Source organism: Salmo salar, chromosome ssa07, assembly GCF_905237065.1.
Source record: "Salmo salar chromosome ssa07, Ssal_v3.1, whole genome shotgun sequence".
In the NCBI taxonomy this organism is placed as follows: domain Eukaryota; kingdom Metazoa; phylum Chordata; class Actinopteri; order Salmoniformes; family Salmonidae; genus Salmo; species Salmo salar.
In genome coordinates this window covers 22,767,919-22,793,861 of record NC_059448.1, presented here as the reverse complement: position 1 = coordinate 22,793,861, position 25,943 = coordinate 22,767,919, and the positions used below count along the sequence as shown (strand labels likewise).

Below are 25,943 nucleotides of genomic sequence, written 5' to 3'. Positions count from 1 at the left end.
GCCACTCAGGAACATTCACTGTCTTCTTGGTAAGCAACTCCAGTTTAGATTTGGCCTTGTGTTTAAGGCTGTTGTCCTGCTGAAAGGTGAATCAATCTCCCAGTTAATTGCTTTCCCACATTTTTTGCAGTATTACTTTAGTGCCTTGTTGCAAACAGCATACATGTTTTGGAATATTTGTATTCTGTACAGGCTTCTTTCTTTTCACTCTCTCAATTAGGTAAGTATTGTAGAGTAACTACAATGTTGTTGATCCGTCTTATCACAGCCATTAAACTCTAACTGTTTCACCATTGGCCTCATAATTTCTGTTTTTCTTCCTCTCCGGCAACTAAGTTAAGAAGGACACCTGTATCTTTGTAGTGACTGGGTGTATTAATACGCTCTCCAAAGTGATATACTCCACGCTCCACACGCTCTCTCTCCATGCACTTTCCAGACAGACCTAGGCCCGCCTCTGTCACTCATTTGTTGTTGCTTGACCACAAGACACTTGCGTTCAGTCTCTGTATGATCAATGCAGCACATGCAACAATGTTGATGACAACGATGCTGTTTCCACTTTGCATCTTAATATAAATCCACAAGCGTTTTATAATTACACTATTATTTTTGTTTCTTACATCTGCAAACAGCTAGTGTGTCCTTTCTTAGCAAGTTGTGGCTAATTCGTGTTAGCCACTAATGCTAATAGCTAGTTAGCTGTCTAGCTAAGAAATGTACTGAGTCAGAGCAAACGTAGCTACAGTGGAAGTCGGAAGTTTATATACACTGAGGCTTGCCATGACAACGGGGTTGAATACTTACTGACTCAAGACATTTCAGCTTTTCATTTGTTATTAATTCCACTTTGATATTATAGGTTATTGTGTGTAGGCCGGTGACAAAAAATATCAATTTAATCCATTTTAAATTCAGGCTGTAACATAACAAAATCTGGAAAAAGTCAAGGTGTGTGAATACTTTCTGAAGGCACTACTTTGTCTCTACAGACAGGGGTTAAGCCAGAGCATACTGCCCACTGAGGAGGGATACACAACCTTCAGAGAGCCTTATCACAATCCAACCATCAAAACTCCTGTGGCTAAATCTACGTATCAAATGGCACCTTATTCCCTATGTAGTGCACTACTTTTGACCAGGGCACAATATTGGGAATCGGGGGCCATTTGAGACACTAGCCTCTCTCTCCAACTAATCACACGGTCGGTGTCCTGTCATTCTGAAAGCTGATTGGCTCACAGAGCCGATTCCCTGTGCGAGGGTGCCAAGTTTAATAAGCATTGTCAGCATTGGTTGTTTTTAACAGTAGCTATATTCATTAGCTAATGTACGCTCCAGAGAGAAAGACTGAGTATTATACTGTAGGAACAAAAAGTGACATTAGCAAACCACAAGGGCAGCATTGTTAGAGCAATGGTTAAGTAAGCGAATAAAATGAATGTGTTCTGGTTACAGAAACAATAAAATAGATCTCAATTGAGACACTTCAGTCTCCTTCATAATGACAGTGTATGCAGTTGTTTTTGTGTGTGCGTATTCGCGTAAGTGTGTGTGTGTGTGTGTGTGTGTGTGTGTGTGTGTGTGTGTGTGTGTGTGTGTGTGTGTGTGTGTGTGCGTGCGCGCGTGTCCACACGTGTATATGTGTGTGTCTGTCTACCGCGCTGCTCTGCTGCTTTCCTGGTCTCCGAACGCAATGTGCCGTGAAGACAAACTTTGAGCAAACGCACCGGTACATATCCTCTACCCTTCCCTTTAGGTTAGACTAAGTAACTGAGGTTCGTTTAGGCAGCCTGATTGGCAAGGGGTGGTTCCTCCTAGATTCAGCAGTTAATTTGTTTATTAGCTTCAACAGTTTGCTAATGAGCTGTCTATGCCGCCTGCTGCCTGGTGTTTGGTGCTTTCTGCCTGGTGAAGAGAGTGAAGTAGGAGAATCACAGGTGTGTTACACATACACTATACAGATGAAGTCGGAAGTTTACATACACTTAGGTTGGAGTCATTAAAACTCGTTTTTCAACCAATCCACAAATTTCTTGTTAACAAACTATAGTTTTGGCAAGTCAGTTAGGACATCTGCTTTGTGCATGACACAAGTAATTTTTCCAACAATTGTTTACAGACAGATTATTTAACTTACAATTCACTGTATCACAATTGCAGTGGGTCAGAAGTTTACATACACTAAGTTGACTGTGCGTTTAAACAGCTTGGACAATTACAGAAAAGGATGTCATGGCTTTAGTAGCTTCTGATAGGCTAATTTACATAATTTGAGTCAATTGGAGGTGTACCTGTGGATGTATTTCAAAGCCTACCTTCAAACTCAGTGCCTCTTTGCTTGAATCATGGGAAAACCTAAAGAAATCAGCCAAGACCTCAGAAAAAAAAATGTTAGACCTCCACAAGTCTGGTTCATCCTTGGGAGCAATTTCCAAATGCCTGAAGGTACCACGTTCATCTGTACAAACAATAGTACGCAAGTATAAACACCATGGGACCACGCAGCCATCATACCGCTCAGGAAGGAGACGCGTTCTGTCTCCTAGAGATGAACGTACTTTGGTGCGAAAAGTGCAAATCAATCCTAGAACAACAGCAAAGGACCTTGTGAAGATGCTGGAGGAAGCAGGTACAAATGTATCTATATCCACAGTAAAACGAGTCCTATATCAACATAACCTGAAAGGACGCTCAGCAAGGAAGAAGCCACTGCTCCAAAACCGCCATAAAAAAGCAAGACTACGGTTTGCAACTGCACATGGGGACAAAGATCGTACTTTTTGGAGAAATGTCCTCTGGTCTGATGAAACAAAAATAGAACCATTTGGCCATAATGACCATCGTTATGTTTGGAGGAAAAAGGGGGAGGCTTGCAAGCCGAAGAACACCATTCCATCCATGAAGCACGGGGGTGGCAGCATCATGTTGCGGGGGTGCTTTGCTGCAGGAGGGACTGGTGCACTTCACAAAATAGATGGCTTCATGAGAAAGGAAAATTATGTGGATATATTGAAGCAACATCTCAAGATATCAGTCAGGAAGTTATAGCTTGGTCGCAAATGGGTCTTCCAAATGGACAATGACCCCAAGCATACTTCCAAAAGTTGTAGCAAAATGGCTTAAGGACAACAAAGTCAAGGTATTGTTGTGGCCATCACAAAGCCCTGACCTCAATCCTATAGAAAATTTGTGGGCAGAAATGAAAAAGCGTGTGCGAGCAAGGCCTACAAATCTGACTCAGTTACACCAGGTCTGTCAGGAGGAATGGGCCAAAATTCACCCAACTTATTGTAGGAAGCTTGTGGAAGGCTACCCGAAACGTTTGACTGTTAAACAATTTAAAGGCAATGCTACCAAATACTAATTGAGTGTATGTAAACTTCTGACCCACTGGGGATGTGATGAAAGAAATAAAAGCTGAAATAAATCATTCTCTCTACTATTATTCTGACATTTCACATTCTTAAAATAAAGTGGTGATTCTAACTGACCTAAAAACAGGGAATTTTTACTTGGATTAAATGTCAGGAATTGTGAAAAACTGAGTTTAAATGTATTTGGCTAAGGTGTATGTAAACTTCCGACTTCAACTGCATATACAAAAGTATGTGGACACCCCTTCAAATGAGTGGAATCAGCTATTTCAGCCACATCCTTTGCTGAGCGGTGTATAAAATCAAGCACACAGATATGTCATCTCCATCGAAAAACATTGGCAGTAGAATGGCCAGTATTTAATAGCTCAGCTTCATCGTGGCACTGTAATAGGATCCCATCTTTCCAGCAAGTCAGCTCATCACATTTCTGCCCTGCTGGAACTGCCAACGATAAGTGCTGTTGTTGTGAAGTGGAAACGTCTAGGAGCGAAGTGGTAGGCCACACAAACTCACAGAACGGGACCGCCGAGTGCTGAAGCGCGTAAAAAAAAAAAGGCTGTCCTCGGTTGCAACATTCACTACCGAATTCCAAACTGCCTCTGGAAGCAACATCAGCACAAGAACTGTTTGTCGGGAACTTCATGAACTTGACTGGCCTGCACAGAGCCCTGACCTCAACCCCATGTAACACCTTTGGGATGAATTGGAACGCCGACTGTGAGCCAGGCCTAATCGCCCAACATCAGTACCCGACCTCACTAATGCTCTTGTAGCTGAATGGAAGCAAGTCCCTGCAGCGATGTTCCAACATCTAGTGGAAAGCCGTCCCATAAGAGTGGAGGCTGTTATAGCAGCAAAGGGGGGACCAACTCCATATTAATGCCCATGATTTTGGAATGAGATTTTCGATGAGCATGTTTCCACATACTTTTGGTCATGTAGTGCACACACACACAAGTACCCAACTGTCATACTTGAGTAAAAGTATAGATACCTTAATAGAAAGTTACTCAAGTAAAAGTGAAAGTCACCCAGTAAAATACTACTTGAGTAAAAGTCTAAAAGTATTTGGTTTTAAATATACTTAAGAATCAAAAGTAAATGTAATTGCTAAAATATACTTAAGTTTTAAAAGTAAAAGTATAAATCATTTCAAATTCCTTATATTAAGCAAAGCGGACAGCACCATTTTCTGGGTTTTAAAATGTATGGACAGCCAGGGGCACACTCCAACACTCAGACATTATTTACAAAAGATGCATTTGTGTTTAGTGAGTCCACCAGAACATTTGCAGTAGGGATGACCATGTGTTCTCTTGATAAGAGCGTCAATTTCACAATTTTCTTGTTCTGCTAAGCATTCAAAACGTAAGGAGTACTTTGGGTTGTCAGGGAAAATGTATGGAGTAAAAAGTACAATATTTTCTTCAGGAATGTAGTGAAATAAAATAAAAGTAGTCAAAAATATAAATAGTCAAGTAAAATACAGATACCCCAAAAAACGACTTTAGTAGTTCCTTAAAGGTATTTTTACTTAAGTACTTTACACCATTGCATACACGCACTCATGCATGTAGACTTGCATGTGGATACACCCACACACACATGCATACAAACATAAGGTCCCCCAAATACCTCCTTGATGTGTGCTCAGCATCAACTCCTATCTACTTTCAACTCCTATCAACTCCTATACATTTTCAACTCCTATCTACTGCTATCAACTTTCCTCTCCTATTAACTCCTATCAACTTTCAACTCCTATCAACATTCAACTCCTATCTACTTTCAACTCCTATCAACTCCTATACATTTTCAACTCCTATCTACTGCTATCAACTTTCCTCTCCTATCAACTCCTATCAACTTTCAACTCCAATCTACTCCTATCAACTTTCGACTCCTATCAACTTTCAACTCCTATCAACTTTCAACTCCTATCAACTACTATCAACTTTCAACTCCTATCAACTTTCGACTCCTATCAACTACTATCAACTTTAAACTCCTATCAACTTTTGACTCCTATCAACTACTATCAACTTTCAACTCCTATCTACTGCTATCAACTTTCCTCTCCTATCAACTCCTATCAACTTTAAACTCCTATCAACTTTCGACTCCAATCAACTTTCAACTCCTATCAACTTTCAACTCCTATCAACTTTCGACTCCTATCAACTTTCAACTCCTATCAACTTTCAACTCCTATCAACTTTCGACTCCTATCAACTACTATCAACTTTAAACTCCTATCAACTTTTGACTCCTATCAACTTTAAACTCCTATCAACTTTCGACTCCTATCAACTACTATCAACTTTAAACTCCTATCAACTACTATCAACTTTCAACTCCTATCAACTCCTATCAACTTTCAACTCCTATCAACATTCAACTCCTATCAACTTTCGACTCCTATCAACTACTATCAACTTTAAACTCCTATCAACTACTATCAACTTTCAACTCCTATCAACTCCTATCAACTTTCAACTCCTATCAACATTCAACTCCTATCATCTTCTATCAACTTTCAACTCCTATCAACTACTATCAACTTTAAACTCCTATCAACTACTATCAACTTTAAACTCCTATCAACTACTATCAACTTTAAACTCCTATCAACTTTTGACTCCTATCAACTCCTATCAACTTTCAACTCCTATCAACTACTATCAACTTTAAACTCCTATCAACTACTATCAACTTTAAACTCCTATCAACTTTTGACTCCTATCAACTACTATCAACTTTAAACTCCTATCAACTTTAAACTCCTATCAACTTTTGACTCCTATCAACTTTAAACTCCTATCAACTTTCGACTCCTATCAACTTTTGACTCCTATCAACTTTAAACTCCTATCAACTTTCGACTCCTATCAACTTTCGACTCCTATCAACTACTATCAACTTTAAACTCCTATCAACTCCTATCAACTTTCAACTCCTATCAACTACTATCAACTTTAAACTCCTATCAACTTTTGACTCCTATCAACTACTATCAACTTTCAACTCCTATCAACATTCAACTCCTATCAACATTCAACTCCTATCATCTTCTATCAACTTTAATCTCCTATCAACTACTATCAACTCCTATCCCACTCCTCTGCATGTCAGCCTGTGGGCCGGAATACCAATACCTGTTGGGAGTGTGTGTGTGGCATGCAAATGTGTCGGTCTGTGTATTTCATGCATGTTTATGTACTGTATGTGTACGTGGAGTGAGTGAATAAGTATGTATGTGTGTGTGTGTGTGTGTGTTTGTGTATAAGTTGTAAGTGGGTGTACAGGTATGAGTAAGTGTGTGTGTGTGAGAGGTGTGTGTACATGATTTAAATCCACAATTTACCTGACTTAATTACAAGACGGCTCTGTATGTGTAATGACCTGGCTGTGATTTGCATAGAGGGGAAGGAGGGCACGAGGTGTGTGTTTGTGTGTGTGTGTTTGTGTGTGTGGGGCCGAGTAAAGGGTGTAAATACAGCTGTGCAGCTGAGCACCCTATAGCGAGGAGACAGGTGATGGAGCGGTCAGGGGTAGAGGGGGGCATGGCTCCGGTCACGGCCAGCCTAGGAGGTGCCCTACCTGGGGGGAGAGGGGCATGGGGCTGGAGCACAGGCTGGAGCACAGAGCGATGGAAAGATAGCAGGTGCTAGAGCAGAGGCCAGGGTTTGGAGAGAGAGAGAGGGCGAGAGAGCGAAAGAGAGAGAGACAGAGAGAGAGAGAGAGAGAGAGAGAGAGAGAGAGAGAGAGCGAGAGAGTGAGAGAGAGAGAGAGAAAGAGAAAGAGAGAGAGAGGGAGGGAGGGAGAGCGCAGGTGTGGCCTGGACCTAGCAGCTCTCCTAGCAGCTGTTACGAGGCTGTAGAGGGATGAGGGCCAGCTTGTGTTTGGCATGTGTGTGTATTTGTGTGTGTATTTGCGCGCGCGCGTCTGTGTGTGTAAACCCATGAGTAACTCCTCTCTCCATCCTCCAATCTCGCCGTCCATCTAGCCTCCTGTCCTTAGCCGCGTGGCTGTCTTCAGCCTTGTGCTCTCAAGGTCTGTGTGTGTCTGGTGTCCTCTTCTCTCTACTGTATATTATGGACGGTTACCGCGGGTTAAGTAGGAAGGGGTCTTTCCCTGTCAATCACGCAGCAGCCATTGGTCACATCCTTGACCTTGTCCTTCAGTGTTATTACCATTCTTAATTTATGTGTGTGTGTGTGTGTGTGTGTGTGTGTGTGTGTGTGTGTGTGTGTGTTTGTGTGAGTGTTTGAGGAGTCGTGTGCACGTGACATGACTAATGCACACATTTGGCCGTATGCGCACGCACGCACACACACACACACCCCCCTCCCTTCCCCTCTCCCCTCCCCAGAAGCTGCAGTAGCGTAGTGAGGTAGCTGGAACTCCAGAGAGCCAGGGGAAAACCAGGGGGTTGAAGAGAGGGAGTCAGGGGGAGAGAGAGGGTAGGCAGGGTAATGGTGTGAGGAAGGCGAGGTGATGGGGTGAATGTGTAACAAACGATCCGACACTCAGGTTTTTTTCCCCCTGTATTGAAGGTGCAGTAGCCATGAAATGATCTCTGCTCACAATGGAAACAAATGGAAATGACCAACTGTTTACTCATGTTGTACAGTGCCTAGTGAAAGTGTGCACACCCCTTTGACGGTCTTCACATAGTGCTGCCTTAAAATGAAAATCTAAAAAGGGGTTACATTTGATTTTTGTTCATACTGATCTGTACAACCTACTCCACATTTTCAAAGTCAAAGAAAGTTCTAGAAAATATTTCGAATTAGTATGTATTTATTTATTTTGTCTTGATTGTGTATGTCTTCCCAACGCAGAGTCAATACCTGGTGGAAGCACCTTTGGCAGCCATTACAGCTGTGAATCGTTTTGAATAATATTCTACCAACTCTTAGGGCAACACATGTCCATTGTTTTTATCAACACTGCTCAAGATCAGTACATTTGGTTGGGAATCATTGATGGACAGCAATATTCAAACCTTGCCTCTGATTTTCAAGCAAATTTAAGGCTAGACAACTGAGACTGGACCACTCAGGACCACTCCAAACCTCTTGGAAAGCCATTCTGGTGTATTTTTGGAACAAAAATGTGTGCAATTGTCTCGCTGAAAAATAAAACTTTATCCCAGGGTTAAAATTCCTCAATTTTGACCTGGGCTTTGCTCCTTTTATGTCTCTTTTGATCCTGACTGTCACGTATACTCTCTCTCCGGCCTCTAGGTCGTCAGGCTGCTGATTATCCCGCACACCTGCCACCATCGTTACACTCACCTGGACTCCATCACCTCCTTGATTATCTTCCCTATATCTGTCACTCCCCTTGGTTCTTTCCTCAGGTGTTATTGACTCTGTTTTCATGTCGGTGTGTTGTTTGTGTTTCGCGGTTATTGTTTTGTTTATTTATTAAAACACTCACTCCCTGTACTTGCTTCCCGACTCTCAGCACACTCGTTAAACTAACAAACTCCCCAGTCCCTGGCAATGACAAGCATACCCATAACATGATGCTGCCACCACAATACTTGAAAATGTGTTGTGTTGTAATGGATTTGACCAAAACCTGCAGTTTTGAATTTATTACTTAACGGCCTTGTTGCAAAAATAATTAATGATTTGGAGCTGAGTTTTTAACACAGGCTTCTTTCTTTTCACTTGTCATACAGGCCACTAATGTTGAGTGAATGCAATGTTGTTGATCCCATTGCATTTTCAAGTAGTGTGGTGGCAGCATCATGTTATGGGAATGCTTGTCACCGTCAGGGGCGCGGGAGTTTGTTAGGATCAAGAGAAATATGAAAGGAGCAAAGCCCAGGTAAAAAGTTAGAGGAAAACCCACCTGTCTTCTGAAAACCTAACCCTGGGAAATATGTTTTTTCCCGCTGGCAATTACACACATTTTAATGCCAAAGACATTACCAGAATGGCTTTCCAAGAGGTGTTGAGTGTTCCTGGAAGGTTCAGTTTATGTCCTGACTTAAATCTGCTTAAAAGAATCTGAGACAAGGTTTAAATACCGCTGTCCATCAATGGTCCCTAGCCAAATGTACTGAGCTTGAGCAATTTTGACTAAAGCAATGTATTATCTAAGAGTTGTGCAAGATTGGTAGAATATTATTCAAAATGATTCACAGAAGTAAAGGCTGTCAAAGGTGCTTCCACCAGGTATTAACTCTGGGATGTGAAGACATACTAAATCAATACATCCTCATTTATATTTCTTAGTAATTTGGAATAAAAAAATCTTTCACTTTGACAACGTGGAGTAGGTTGTGTAGATTTAATCCCTTTTTAGATGTAATATGTAGCGACTGTATATCAGTTGTGCACGGATAAAAGTCGCATTAAAAGTCACGCCTGACTAGCTCAATAGGATCGAGGTTAGTTTTTACACAGCCACAAACCAGAGGCCTATGGGCCCTGGTCCAAATGTATGCACTACACAGGGAACACGGTACCATTTGGGATGCACCCTAGCTTACAGTCCGACTCATTAGTGGGACAAACGCAAGAAATAGAAAGAGCTCACCGTCTAACTATCCAGGGCTGATTCAGTGAGTGTCGGTCTCTAGTTGTGATGTATGTCCTGATATTATGTACTATGTTTCTCCATTAGAAAGACGAGGCGTTTGAGATGTGATACATCTATCAGCATAATCTCACTCATCGGTCATCATTTAGACTGGCCAATGAGGGAGACAGGGACAGAGAAATGGAGGGAGACAGTGGGAGAGAGAGGGGAGGGAATGAGAGAAACCGAGAATAACGGGTACAAAGAGGGGAGAAGAGATGGAGGGGGGAGAGAGGAGAATAGGAGAAAGAAGGGAGGAGTAGAGAGGTGAGGGGAGGGTAGAGAAAGAAGTTAGAGGAGAGGGGGAAGTGAAGGGGGGGAGACAGGAGGTAGAGGAGGAGAGGGGGAGAAGAGAGGAGACTGGGAGTACAGAGGAGAGGAAGAATAGAAGAGAAGGGAAGGTAGAGGAGAGGAGAAGGGGAAGTGAAGGGGGAGAGACAGAAGGTAGAGGAGGAGAGGGGGAGAAGAGAGGAGAGGAGAGGAGAGGAAGAATAGAAGAAAGGAAAGGTAGAGGAAAGGAGAGAAAAAGGGGAGGACAGGGACACTCAGAGGTGAAACAGCGTCTGGTGAACAATGAAGGGGAACGACAGACGTGACATCACTGGCGGGAAAGGAGGGAGCGGGGGGAAGTAATTAGGTGACTGTGTGTGTGTGTGTGTGTGTGTGTGTTTGAGAACATGTGTGGGTGTGTCTCATTCAGGCCAGTGGAGGTGCTAATCTCTTCTTCCAGAAAAAAGAAATCAGCCTAGTTATTACTGTCATCTCTCCCTTCTCCTCCCTCTCCTTTTCCAGACCTCTCCCTCGTTCTCAAAGTCACACTGCGCTCTCTCTCCTTCTCCCTCTCTCCTTGACCCTCTCTCCTTCTCATCTACCTCGCTCGATCTCTCCGCCGAGTGAAGAGGACTTTTCACTTATCAATTCTGCCCGGGTTGCCATGGAAACGGTCCGGATGGACTTGGTTAGGAGGAAGAAGAGTTGTGTGTGTGTGTGTGTGTGTGTGTGGAGGAAGGTTGTGGGGGTTCTCTCTGCTGGCGTCTTAATATCTCCTCTAGTCCTGTCAGGACAGATTTCAAACCACAGTCTGGTCCATAGAACCCGCTGTCACTCACCGGAACACACACACTAAGAGGCCCCCCACGGAGCTAGCCTTTCTCTCACTAGGCAAGTGCCCTGAATACGAATTCAGTTGACGCTGGGGTCGGTGTCTATGTGTGTGTGCCGATGTTCTGGATAGGATACCACCACTAGACTATTGAACAGAATGTTTGTGTTTAATGTGAGGTGTATTCTGTGTGCTTGTGTGAGTGTGTGTGTGTGTGTGTGTGTGTGTGTGTGTGTGTGTGTGTGTGTGTGTGTGTGTGTGTGTGTGTGTGTGTGTGTGTGTGTGTGTGTGTGTGTGTGTGTGTGTGTGTGAGTGTGTGTGTGTGTGTGTGTGTGTGTGTGTGAGAGTGTGTGTGTGAGTGTGTGTGTGTGTGTGTGTGTGTGTGTGTGTGTGTGTGTGTGTATCCGTCCTGGCCCATATTGTATAATTGTACTGTGAATGAATGTGTGCTTCGCCGCAGATTTAAAAAGCAGCTCTGCAGGATTTATTTTTAGCATCACAGGCAAATGCAGCCTTTCTCCTCGCTCTTCTCTCTCTTCCGCCTCTCTCTTACAGTACCCCCCTCCATCTCATCTCTTTCACTCTCTTTTCCCATCTCTCAATGCCTTCTCTTGCCCTCTGTCCATTCACCTCCCCTCCATCTCTGTCACACACACACCCACACGCACACACACACTACACACAAGCTTAACATCCTCTCTCCTTTTCTGCTCTACAATGTTCGTCTCTAAACAGATGACCACTTTCTGCTCATCCCTCCCTCTTTCCATCTCTTCCTCTCCATCCCTCTCTTCTCTCGGAGTAGTTCCAGGTCCCATAGCGGTAGTGGTTTCAAAAACCTCATTCCAGTTGAAGTGACGTATGTACTGTTCGTATGTGTCGCTAAAGGCAGCAGAGGCAAGGTCCCGCGCTAACTCGGCAGGATCTCAGCAGCGCTAGGCTACGCTATGCTACGTACATAAATGATATATTTAACACAGAGAAAGGAATTCCCTCCCGTAGACAGGTGCGGGGCAGCTAGCCTGCTACAGCACTTACAGGCTACTGTTAAGCTAAAAGCTATTAGCATATTCCTATGTGGCTTGTGTTGGAATGTTTGCAATAGCGTAGAGTCAGCCATTGTAGCGCTATAGCGCTAACAGGTTACTGCTAAGAGCTACAGTATGTATGAGAATCCTATACGAGTGTCCACACTGGCTTGTGTATTGAAAAGTAGCGCTAGCTATATACCAATAGCTACATACTCTATAGAGCCAGTGTACCTCTATACAAATGCTACTGTGAAGCTAAAAGCTATAAAGAGCCATTATTTTGTGAATTTCAACACTCTGGCGCCATGCTACAGTAGCTTAGTTTTTACTGTGGTGTTACCATGGTTACCACTGTTGTCACTGCTGACCGGATGCTGGTCATGGTTTCAATCAGAGAGTCGGAAAGACGGAGGTGAGGTGTTGGTTTGTTCACACACACACACACACACACACACACACACACACACACACACACACACACACACACACACACACACACACACACATTTTTAATCAACGCTACAGACAGAGGGAGGTTGAGAGGTGGTTTAAATCAGAGAGAAGAGACAGACAGAGCAGGTTCAAACATGACACAGACACTGGTACAGGGGAAAAAGTGCCTGAGGGATGGATGGAGGGGGGAGTAGAGGAGAGAGAGGAAGGGTGATGAAAGTCACCTGGTCAAAGACTGATGTGGAGACTGGGAGAAATATGAGTTGTTTTAAAACCATGAATGATAGGCTACAGTACATGGTATATGATTAAGCAATAAGGCCTGAGGGGGTGTGGTATACGGTCAATATACCACGGCTAAAAGCAGCTCTTACGCACGACGCAACGCGGAGTGCCTGGATACAGCCCTTAGCCGTGGTGTATTGGCCACATACCACAAACCCCCGAGGTGCCTTATTGCTATTATGAACTGGTTTCCAACGTAATTAGAGCAGTAAAAATGAATGTTTTGTCATACCCGTGGTATAAGGTCTCATATACCACGGCTGTCAGCCAATCAGCATTCTGGGCTTGATCCACCCAGTTTATACAGTAATGTAGATCATGTCATGCGGATAATTGAATGGTATACAACTAATGTCATGATGGGATATATTCTATGGTCATGGGGGATAAAACCACCTGACACTAAACATGTTGTTTAAAGGGATACTTCGGGATTTTTCTATCTCCTTCCCCAGAGTCATATGAACTCGTGGATACCATTTTTATGTCTCTGTGTCCTGTATGGAGGAAGTTAGAGGTAGTTTCGCGAGCCAACGCTATCTAAGTCTATGGGTATCTACTAGCAGCCTGGTGTCGTGAAGTTGATAAAGGGCCTCATTGCCAAAATCCCAAAGTATCCCTTTAAGAGACAAACCTAAATGTAGTGGTTCCACAAATAAACGCTCTCTATGCGGCTCTAAGTGAGAATGTGAATTCAGTGAATATCAGGATTTACTCCTACCACTGTAGTAGGAGTATAACAGCGGTACAGCCGTTCCGCGTTGCGTCGTGCGTAAGAGCTGCTCTTAGCCGTGGTATATTGGCCGTATACCACACCCCCTCGGGCCTTATTGCTTAATCATATACCATGTACTGTAGCCTATCATTCATGGTTTTAAAACGACACCACGATCAGCGTCTGAACTGAGATCCCACGCAGAGCCTTACAACCTACACTATTCAGGATGGACACATACGTACAGTACGCACCAACACGCGCACACACACATGCATGTACACACACACACACACTCGTTTCACATTAATATGTCATTCATCGCATTGGATATATGAAAAATAAATCTGTTACAATAAAGTTAAATTGTGTGTGTGTCTATAACAGACTATGGGAACAGACTATGGGAGGCACACAGTACAACATAGAGCCATGACTACATGGAACTCTATTCCACATCAAGTAACTCATGCAAGCAGTAGAATCAGATTTAAAAAAAAACAGATAAAAATACACCTTATGTAACAGTGGGGACTGTGAAGAGACACACACACACACAGGCACAGACATTTGCATACACACACACACATACATGATAACATACGCACTATACACACACGTACATGGATTTTGTGTTGTAGATATGTGATAGTAAAGTAGAGGCCTGAGAACGCACACTTAATGTGTTGTGAAATGTAATGTTTTAAATTGTACATAACTACCTTCATTTTGCTGGACCCCAGGAAGAGTAGCTGCTGCCTTGGCAGGAACTAATGGGGATCTACAATGAATACAAACCCAAAATTCTGAAAGTTACAGGTAGCGTACAATACAGGCAGCTTTTACTGCTTTTTTAAGCATGATGCTGATGCCGTTGTTTTCAAAAACCGGTACCCGGTTACCTTCAGACGGAGACCACCATCGTTTTCGTGAGAGTCTCATCTTTCCATAGATGCAATCATATTATTATTATTAGATCATTATTATTGTTAGATTATTAGATCATATGATTTTTTAGGCCAAACCGTTCAGATGCTACAGACGTTTTCGTGAGAAGAGCGATTTTCTGAGTGTTTCATTCTCTGACAAACACCGCTGTAGCTCGGTCACCTTCCGCCGCAGATGCAAGAGGCCGCCATTGGCCGATGCGGTTTATTGAGATAAACCGTATCTCTAGCTTAAACTGACGGATTTTGATAGGGATTTTTTAAATTATGTTACTTAAATTGACTAGACTCTCGAGGGTTAAATACTTAGGGCTTAGCATTAAATAGAACATGTATGATACAGCTCTATGACTCTGGCATACTGTATCGTATGGGTGCTAGTGGCTTCAAAAATGCATCGTATCTGAGAAGTCCAGAGACTTACTTTTAATCTACTTCTATCTACTTTTATCTTCTAAGATGAAAGTCTTGTGATCTATTTTCCTTGCTCCGCTCTGCGTTGGTGTAGTTAAAGTGAAAAATAGGGAAGTATATTTCCGACCCTATAAAGATGTCTTCAATTTGCATGACTACGACTCGCTCCAATATTTCTGTCTTGTAAAAAAATATATATATTTAGCAGTGAGCTCAGACTCTGTCTGCACACAAAGCACTTGCATCAGACCAGACCAATCGATGCCAGACCATACATCAGAGGAACTCTGTAGACAAGAGCAATCAACAGTGGAATTACGTGGAGGAGAAACTTTGGAGAACACAGATAGTTGAGATATTTCCTTCGTATTGCAATTCTCCTTCATTATCTTTTCCCATCAGTGGTCAGTGAGGAGATGGAGGAAATAGGCAATATCAGAGAGCTGGGAAACAGTGTGTGTGGGTGTGTTTATGAGTGTTTGTGTTGTATGTGTGAGTGTGCCAGACCGGGGCAGACAATAGTTCCATTTTGTTGTTTATTTAAAAATGCAACTTTTCAAATACTCAAGGCAGTCAAATATAATTGATATAGAGTTTCAACTGAAAGGCAACTATTTTCTTTGATATTCAAATATTGTTCTCAGAAAAACAAATAATATTTGAAAGTGTTTTGAATACCTTCAAGAAAACCAAATAATATTTAAAAGGTATTTGAATAAATGCAAATGATTTGAAAACAAAAATACTTATTTGATGGCTGCCAAATATTTGATGAAGAACCAAAAACTACAACAGTTAGTTGAATTATTCTAAATATATGATCGTAAGCACATGGTTTACACTCTTAGCTATGAAGCTTAATATACCCTATAGCCTAGAATTAAATACACGAGGGACATGGGATCACCTCTTACGCAGCTTCAAAATGACTAACAAATATATTTTCATAATGAGTGAGACATAAGGTAATACAGTACCACTTGACAAAGTGTTGTTGTTACATAAGACTTTGCTTTATAATTGCATAATAACAGAGTTATTACATAAGTGGAATAAGGAACAGTCACTGTTCCTCTTGTGTGAAGTAGTTACAAAAACTCTCAGCTCATTACTATGCAATTACAAAAGCATTATGTAACAACATGCTAATAAAATGTTGCTTGAAAAAGAAATGACCGTTTTATTGCACGGGTACAAGAACGGTGTTACTGAGAGTGCTAACAGTACCAAAATATGGCTATTAAATATCCCAAACTGCCTTCTTCAATCAACTACAGCCAAGGTAGGTGGAAAAACATGTTCGTTTTGTATTCTGAGTAAATTATCCCTTCAAAGATGGTATAGTGTGTGTTTGAAACAAGAACACTTACCCTCAGATGGACAAAGATGTACAAAGTTGTTTTAGCTGAGCATCCAACTTCCTGTTCGCAACGTTACCAAATGGCTTTGAGTTACTCTGCAGTATTTTCAGGTATCGTGAAATGAATTGCAGCGTTCGACCTTTTCAGTGGCACGTTGGAACCGTCACACAATAGTGGAGTGTCGCAACTTATTTATACACATCATCTGTACTACATCTGTGCTACACTATATCACCTGTACAAAATATCATTGGTTCATTAGTTTGACTTGATTATCTACACCTGGGGCCTGTTGGTGAGAATTTACAGAAGGTTCAGATAGAAAGGTATTGTGTAGATCAAACATGACGGTCAGATAGATTGTGTGCGTTTTATTCATTCCATCGACAACATGCAGTTCCAGACGCAGCCCAGCCATTAGTTGATGGCAGCCAATCCAACAGTTTCTCAAAAGTAGTCACCTCCTGAGATCTGTATTCAATTTTTTGGAATACTTAAAACTATAGTTATCCCAGGTCTGGTGTGTGCGTGCAATGTGTGCTAAAGTACGTGCACTGTGTGTGTTTGCAATGTGTGTGTGTGTACACACACAGCGGTAATCAGAACTTACCGAGGACGCCCAGACGGTAGTTCATAGTGACCACGATAACGTTGCCGTAGGCGGCGAGGACACTGGCGTCAAACATGTTTCCGGTTCCTTCCATGTAGGAGCCTCCGTGGATAAACAGCATCACTGGCTTCTTCCTACGGTCACGGATGTCTTCAGACACAACACACACACACACACACACACACGCACACACAAGAAGAGGGAGACAAAAAGAAATAGGAAGTCAATGAATGTTCCTCCATCACGAACAAAGAACAACTCTAAAGCCATGTACCTGTAGAATCATCAGTGTGAATTCAGTTAACGAGATATAATGGATTCCGTGAGGTAGTGTAGGAGATCTACTGTGTGTGTATATAGGGGACTCTGACTTCAATTATGTTTTTATAGTGGTGGTAGTCTGTCTGTCTGCCTGTCTGTCTGAGTGCGTCTGCCGAGCACCTGGGTTGGAGGATAATTAATATGAGGGCGCAGCGGAGCAGAACAGTAACATAAATAACCACTATAGCATCAGCTTACCAGAGAGAGAGAGAGAGAGAGACAGAGAGGGAGGGAGGAAGAGAGGGAGGGAGGAAGAGAGGGAGGGAGAGAGGGAGGGAGAGAGAGGGAGGGAGGAAGAGAGGGAGGGAGAGGCAGGGAGAGGGAGGAAAGAGAGAGAGAGAGAGAGAGAGAGAGAGAGAGAGAGAGAGAGAGAGAGAGAGGAAGAGAGGGAGGGAGAGGTAGGGAGAGGGAGGAAGAGAGAGAGAGAGAGAGAGAGAGAGAGAGAGAGAGCGCGAGAGAGAGATAAAGAGAAGTTATTGGTTGCCAAGTCTGGCTCTATGAAACACAACATGCCGTTAAATAGATCCTGCTGTAACACACGTACACATGTACTGAAACCCTTATACACTGATTAGACAAAACATTAGGAACACCTGCTCTTTCCATGACATAGACTGACCAGGTGAATCCAGGTGAAAGCTACGATCCCTTATTGATGTCACTTGTTAAATCCACTTCAATCAGTGTAGATGAAGGGGAGGAGGACCGGATACAGAAGGATTTTTAAGCCTCGAGACAATTGAGACATGGATTGTGTACAGTATGTGTGTGTCATTCACAGGGTGAGTGAGCAAGACAAAAGATTTACGTGCCTTTGAACTGGGTATGGTAGTAGGTGCCAGGTGCACCGGTTTCTGTCAAGAACTGCAATGCTGCTGGGTTTTTCCCGTGTGTATCAACATTGGTCCACCCCCAAAGGACATCCAGTCCAGTTCATGCCCCGACGAATTGAGGCTGTTCTGAGGGCAATTCAATATTAGGAAGGTGTTCCTAATGTTTTGTACGCTCAGTGTAGATTCAACATACATAACAATCACAGTACACATGGGGCAGCTTCATTACGCCGATCCTGTTGTAAGTCAGCGGAACAGAACGGGGAGGGACCTACCTGAATTTGTCCAATAGAAACTCTCATTTTAGTGTGCTGTTTTGCAACTGGTTGGACTAATGATTACAACCCAGCACACACATACACAAACTGACACAAACACACACTGACGCACAAACACAGACAAATACAGTTTGATTTCTCCTTTCCGTCCTTCCCTTGCTCTCTTTCTCTCTCGCTCTCCCCATCTTTCCCTCACTCTCTCTCTCGCTCTCATCCTCTCTCCCTTCTCTGTCTCTCTCTCCCCTACCTCCCCATCTCCAACCCTCTCTCTCCATCTCTCTCTCCTTCACTTGAACAGCAGCCATTCCATCACACAAACTAACTCTCATTGACTGTTGCCATGGAGACATATTGCAGTCACACATCTCTAACCCCTTGACACCCCTCTGCCATGTCTCCACCTGAAACTCATTTCATTATCCACCAATGACCACCTGCACATCCTATTACACACACACACACGCACGCACGCACACACACACGCGCACGCACACACACACAGACACACACACACACACACACACACACACACACACACACACACACACACACACACACACACACACACACACACACACACACACACACACACACACACACACACACAGAGAGAGACATACACACCCAGACAGACACACACACACACACACACGAAGACCGACATACATGCACGTAAGCACGCATGTAAGGAGACACGCATGCACCGGGCACACACACAAGCACGTACACCCACCCACCCACCCACCCAATCAATCCACATAGACTGATATGAGCAGAGCTGGCCTGTATCCTCCATGGATATGTTACAGGCACAACAACACTGACAGACAGCACAATGGCCCCCCCAGGGGATGCAATCTACCTCCCTCTCTTTTCTCCCTCTCTTTTCTCCTCTATCCCTCCCTCTCTTCTCCCTCCTTTTCTCAATTATTCATCCATCCCCTTTTATCTCTTTTACTCTATCAGTCTCCTCTATTCCACAGCATCCCTCTCCTCTCGCTTTCTCTAACCAACTAACTCAGTACCAAATAATATGTCCCTTTACTAAAGCCCTACAGTACATAAATCCCTACAGTACCTAAAGCCCTACAGTACATAAATCCCTACAGTACATAAATCCCTACAGTACCTAAAGAATTACAATACCTAAATCCCTACAGTACATAAATCCCTACAGTACCTAAAGCATTACAATACCTAAAGCCCTACAGTACCTAAAGCCCTAGAGTACCTAAAGCATTACAGTACCTAAAGCATTACAATACTTAAAGCCCTACAGTACCTAAATCCCCACAGTACCTAAAGCATTACAGTACCTAAATCCCTACAGTACCTAAAGCATTACAGTACCTAAAGCCCTACAGTACCTAAAGCATTACAGTACCTAAAGCATTACAGTACCTAAATCCCTACAGTACCTAAAGCATTACAATACCTAAAGCATTACAATACCTAAATCCCTACAGTACCTAAATCCCTACAGTACCTAAAGCATTACAATACCTAAAGCATTACAATACCTAAATCCCTACAGTACCTAAAGCCCTACAGTACATAAAGCCCTACAGTACATAAATCCCTACAGTACCTAAAGCATTACAATACCTAAAGCCCTACAGTACATAAATCCCTACAGTACCTAAAGCATTACAATACCTAAAGCATTACAATACCTAAATCCCTACAGTACCTAAATCCCTACAGTACCTAAAGCATTACAATACCTAAAGCATTACAATACCTAAATCCCTACAGTACCTAAAGCATTACAATACCTAAAGCCCTACAGTACATAAATCCCTACAGTACCTAAAGCATTACAATACCTAAAGCCCTACAGTACCTAAAGCATTACAGTACCTAAATCCCTACAGTACCTAAAGCATTACAATACCTAAAGCATTACAATACCTAAATCCCTACAGTACCTAAATCCCCACAATACCTAAAGCATTACAATACCTAAAGCCCTACAGTACATAAAGCATTACAATACCTAAAGCCCTATAGTACCTAAAGCATTACAATACCTAAAGCCCTACAGTACATAAATCCCTACAGTACCTAAAGCATTACAATACCTAAAGCATTACAATACCTAAATCCCTACAGTACCTAAATCCCTACAGTACCTAAAGCATTACAATACCTAAAGCATTACAATACCTAAATCCCTACAGTACCTAAAGCATTACAATACCTAAAGCCCTACAGTACATAAATCCCTACAGTACCTAAAGCATTACAATACCTAACGCCCTACAGTACATAAATCCCTACAGTACCTAAAGCATTACAGTACCTAAATCCCTACAGTACCTAAAGCATTACAATACCTAAAGCATTACAATACCTAAATCCCTACAGTACCTAAATCCCCACAATACCTAAAGCATTACAATACCTAAAGCCCTACAGTACATAAAGCATTACAATACCTAAAGCCCTACAGTACCTAAAGCATTACAATACCTAAAGCCCTACAGTACATAAATCCCTACAGTACCTAAAGCATTACAATACCTAAAGCATTACAGTACATAAATCCCTACAGTACCTAAAGCCCTACAGTACATAAAGCCCTACAGTACCTAAAGCATTACAATACCTAAAGCCCTACAGTACATAAATCCCTACAGTACCTAAAGCCCTACAGTACATAAAGCCCTACAGTACCTAAAGCATTACAATACCTAAAGCCCTACAGTACCTAAAGCCCTACAATACCTAAAGCCCTACAGTACATAAATCCCTACAGTACCTAAAGCCCTACAGTACATAAAGCCCTACAGTACCTAAAGCATTACAATACCTAAAGCCCTACAGTACATAAAGCCCTACAGTACCTAAAGCATTACAATACCTAAAGCCCTACAGTACATAAATCCCTACAGTACATAAATCCCCACAGTACCTAAAGCATTACAATACCTAAAGCCCTACAATACCTAAAGCATTACAATACCTAAAGCCCTACAGTACATAAAGCCCTACAGTACATAAATCCCTACAGTACCTAAAGCATTACAATACCTAAAGCCCTACAGTACATAAATCCCTACAGTACCTAAAGCATTACAGTACCTAAAGCCCCACAGTACATAAATCCCTACAGTACCTAAAGCATTACAATACCTAAAGCCCCACAATACCTAAAGCCCTACAGTACCTAAAGCATTACAATACCTAAAGCCCTACAGTACCTAAAGCATTACAGTACCTAAAGCATTACAGTACCTAAAGCCCTACAGTACCTAAAGCATTACAGTACCTAAAGCATTACAGTACCTAAATCCCTACAGTACCTAAAGCATTACAATACCTAAAGCATTACAATACCTAAATCCCTACAGTACCTAAATCCCTACAGTACCTAAAGCATTACAATACCTAAATCCCTACAGTACCTAAATCCCTACAGTACCTAAAGCATTACAATACCTAAATCCCTACAGTACCTAAAGCCCTACAGTACATAAAGCCCTACAGTACATAAATCCCTACAGTACCTAAAGCATTACAATACCTAAAGCCCTACAGTACATAAATCCCTACAGTACCTAAAGCATTACAATACCTAAAGCATTACAATACCTAAATCCCTACAGTACCTAAATCCCTACAGTACCTAAAGCATTACAATACCTAAAGCCCTACAGTACATAAATCCCTACAGTACCTAAAGCATTACAATACCTAAAGCCCTACAGTACATAAATCCCTACAGTACCTAAAGCATTACAGTACCTAAATCCCTACAGTACCTAAAGCATTACAATACCTAAAGCATTACAATACCTAAATCCCTACAGTACCTAAATCCCCACAATACCTAAAGCATTACAATACCTAAAGCCCTACAGTACCTAAAGCCCTACAGTACATAAATCCCTACAGTACCTAAAGCATTACAGTATCTAAAGCCCTACAGTACATAAATCCCTACAGTACCTAAAGCATTACAATACCTAAAGCCCTACAGTACCTAAAGCATTACAATACCTAAAGCCCTACAGTACATAAATCCCTACAGTACCTAAATCCCTACAGTACCTAAAGCATTACAATACCTAAAGCCCCACAGTACCTAAAGCATTACAATACCTAAAGCCCTACAGTACATAAATCGCTACAGTACCTAAAGCATTACAATACCTAAAGCCCTACAGTACCTAAAGCATTACAGTACCTAAAGCCCTACAGTACATAAATCCCTACAGTACCTAAAGCCCCACAATACCTAAAGCCCTACAGTACATAAATCCCTACAGTACCTAAAGCCCCACAATACATAAATCCCTACAGTACCTAAAGCATTACAATACCTAAAGCCCCACAATACCTAAAGCCCTACAATACATAAAGCCCTACAGTACCTAAAGCCCTACAGTCCCTAAAGCCCTACAGTACCTAAAGCATTACAATACCTAAAGCCCTACAGTACATAAATCTCTACAGTACCTAAAGCATTACAGTACCTAAAGCCCCACAATACCTAAAGCCCTACAGTACCTAAAGCCCTACAGTACATAAATCCCTACAGTACCTAAAGCATTACAGTACCTAAAGCCCTACAGTACATAAATCCCTACAGTACCTAAAGCATTACAGTACCTAAAGCCCTACAGTACATAAATCCCTACAGTACCTAAAGCATTACAGTACCTAAAGCCCTACAGTACATAAATCCCTACAGTACCTAAAGCATTACAATACCTAAAGCCCTACAGTACATAAAGCCCTACAGTACCTAAAGCATTACAAAACCTAAAGCCCTACAGTACATAAAGCCCTACAGTACATAAAGCCCTACAGTACATAAATCCCTACAGTACCTAAAGCATTACAATACCTAAAGCCCTACAGTACATAAAGCCCTACAGTACCTAAAGCCCTACAGTACATAAATCCCTACAGTACCTAAAGCTTTACAATACCTAAAGCCCTACAGTACATAAATCCCTACAGTAACTAAAGCATTACAATACCTAAAGCCCTACAGTACCTAAAGCCCTACAGTACATAAATCCCTACAGTACCTAAAGCATTACAATACCTAAAGCCCCACAGTACCTAAAGCCCTACAGTACATAATACCCCAACAGTACCTAAAGCATTACAATACCTAAAGCGCCACAGTACCTAAAGCCCTACAGTACATAAATCCCTACAGTACCTAAAGCATTACAATACCTAAAGCCCCACAGTACCTAAAGCCCTACAGTACATAAATCCCTACAGTACCTAAAGCATTACAGTACCTAAAGCCCCACAATACCTAAAGCCCTACAGTACATAAATCCCTACAGTACCTAAAGCATTACAATACCTAAAGCCCCACAGTACCTAAAGCCCTACAGTACCTAAAGCCCCACAGTACATAAAGCCCTACAGTACCTAAAGCATTACAATACCTAAAGCCCCACAAAACCTAAAGCCCTACAGTACATAAAGCCCTACAGTACCTAAAGCATTACAATACCTAAAGCCCCACAGTACCTAAAGCCCTACAGTACATAAAGCCCTACAGTACCTAAAGCCCCACAGTACCTAAAGCCCCACAATACGTAAAGCCCTACAGTACATAAAGCCCTACAGTACCTAAAGCCCCACAGTACCTAAAGCCCTACAGTACATAAATCCCTACAGTACCTAAAGCATTACAATACCTAAAGCCCCACAGTACCTAAAGCCCTACAGTACATAAATCCCTACATTACCTAAAGCATTACAATACCTAAAGCCCCACAGTACCTAAAGCCCTACAGTACATAAATCCCTACAGTACCTAAAGCATTACAGTACCTAAAGCCCCACAATACCTAAAGCCCTACAGTACATAAATCCCTACAGTACCTAAAGCATTACAATACCTAAACCCCACAGTACCTAAAGCCCCACAGTACCTAAAGCCCCACAATACCTAAAGCCCTACAGTACATAAAGCCCTACAGTACCTAAAGCCCCACAGTACCTAAAGCCCTACAGTACATAAAGCCCTACAGTACCTAAAGCATTACAATACCTAAAGCCCTACAGTACATAAAGCCCTACAGTACCTAAAGCATTACAATACCTAAAGCCCTACAGTACATAAATCCCTACAGTACATAAATCCCCACAGTACCTAAAGCATTACAATACCTAAAGCCCTACAATACCTAAAGCATTACAATACCTAAAGCCCTACAGTACATAAAGCCCTACAGTACATAAATCCCTACAGTACCTAAAGCATTATAATACCTAAAGCCCTACAGTACATAAATCCCTACAGTACCTAAAGCATTACCGTACCTAAAGCCCCACAGTACATAAATCCCTACAGTACCTAAAGCATTACAATACCTAAAGCCCCACAATACCTAAAGCCCTACAGTACCTAAAGCATTACAATACCTAAAGCCCTACAGTACCTAAAGCATTACAGTACCTAAAGCATTACAGTACCTAAAGCCCTACAGTACCTAAAGCATTACAGTACCTAAAGCATTACAGTACCTAAATCCCTACAGTACCTAAAGCATTACAATACCTAAAGCATTACAATACCTAAATCCCTACAGTACCTAAATCCCTACAGTACCTAAAGCATTACAATACCTAAATCCCTACAGTACCTAAATCACTACAGTACCTAAAGCATTACAATACCTAAATCCCTACAGTACCTAAAGACCTACAGTACATAAAGCCCTACAGTACATAAATCCCTACAGTACCTAAAGCATTACAATACCTAAAGCCCTACAGTACATAAATCCCTACAGTACCTAAAGCATTACAATACCTAAAGCATTACAATACCTAAATCCCTACAGTACCTAAATCCCTACAGTACCTAAAGCATTACAATACCTAAAGCCCTACAGTACATAAATCCCTACAGTACCTAAAGCATTACAATACCTAAAGCCCTACAGTACATAAATCCCTACAGTACCTAAAGCATTACAGTACCTAAATCCCTACAGTACCTAAAGCATTACAATACCTAAAGCATTACAATACCTAAATCCCTACAGTACCTAAATCCCCACAATACCTAAAGCATTACAATACCTAAAGCCCTACAGTACCTAAAGCCCTACAGTACATAAATCCCTACAGTACCTAAAGCATTACAGTACCTAAAGCCCTACAGTACATAAATCCCTACAGTACCTAAAGCATTACAATACCTAAAGCCCTACAGTACCTAAAGCATTACAATACCTAAAGCCCTACAGTACATAAATCCCTACAGTACCTAAATCCCTACAGTACCTAAAGCATTACAATACCTAAAGCCCCACAGTACCTAAAGCATTACAATACCTAAAGCCCTACAGTACATAAATCCCTACAGTACCTAAAGCATTACAATACCTAAAGCCCTACAGTACCTAAAGCATTACAGTACCTAAAGCCCTACAGTACATAAATCCCTACAGTACCTAAAGCCCCACAATACCTAAAGCCCTACAGTACATAAATCCCTACAGTACCTAAAGCCCCACAATACATAAATCCCTACAGTACCTAAAGCATTACAATACCTAAAGCCCCACAATACCTAAAGCCCTACAATACATAAAGCCCTACAGTACCTAAAGCCCTACAGTCCCTAAAGCCCT

At 42.0% G+C, this 25,943-nt stretch overlaps 1 protein-coding gene across 4 annotated transcripts in view; it reads right to left on the bottom strand.

Annotated features, from left to right (window-relative positions):
* nlgn2a (neuroligin 2a) overlaps positions 1-25,943 on the bottom strand; it is a 229,347-nt gene that overhangs the window by 71,244 nt on the left and 132,160 nt on the right. For all 4 annotated transcript variants that reach the window (XM_045721730.1, XM_045721731.1, XM_045721728.1 and 1 more), the window contains one exon: positions 16,896-17,045. In XM_045721730.1, the coding sequence (XP_045577686.1) occupies positions 16,896-17,045 (150 nt within the window). The remainder of the gene's footprint in view (positions 1-16,895; positions 17,046-25,943) is intronic.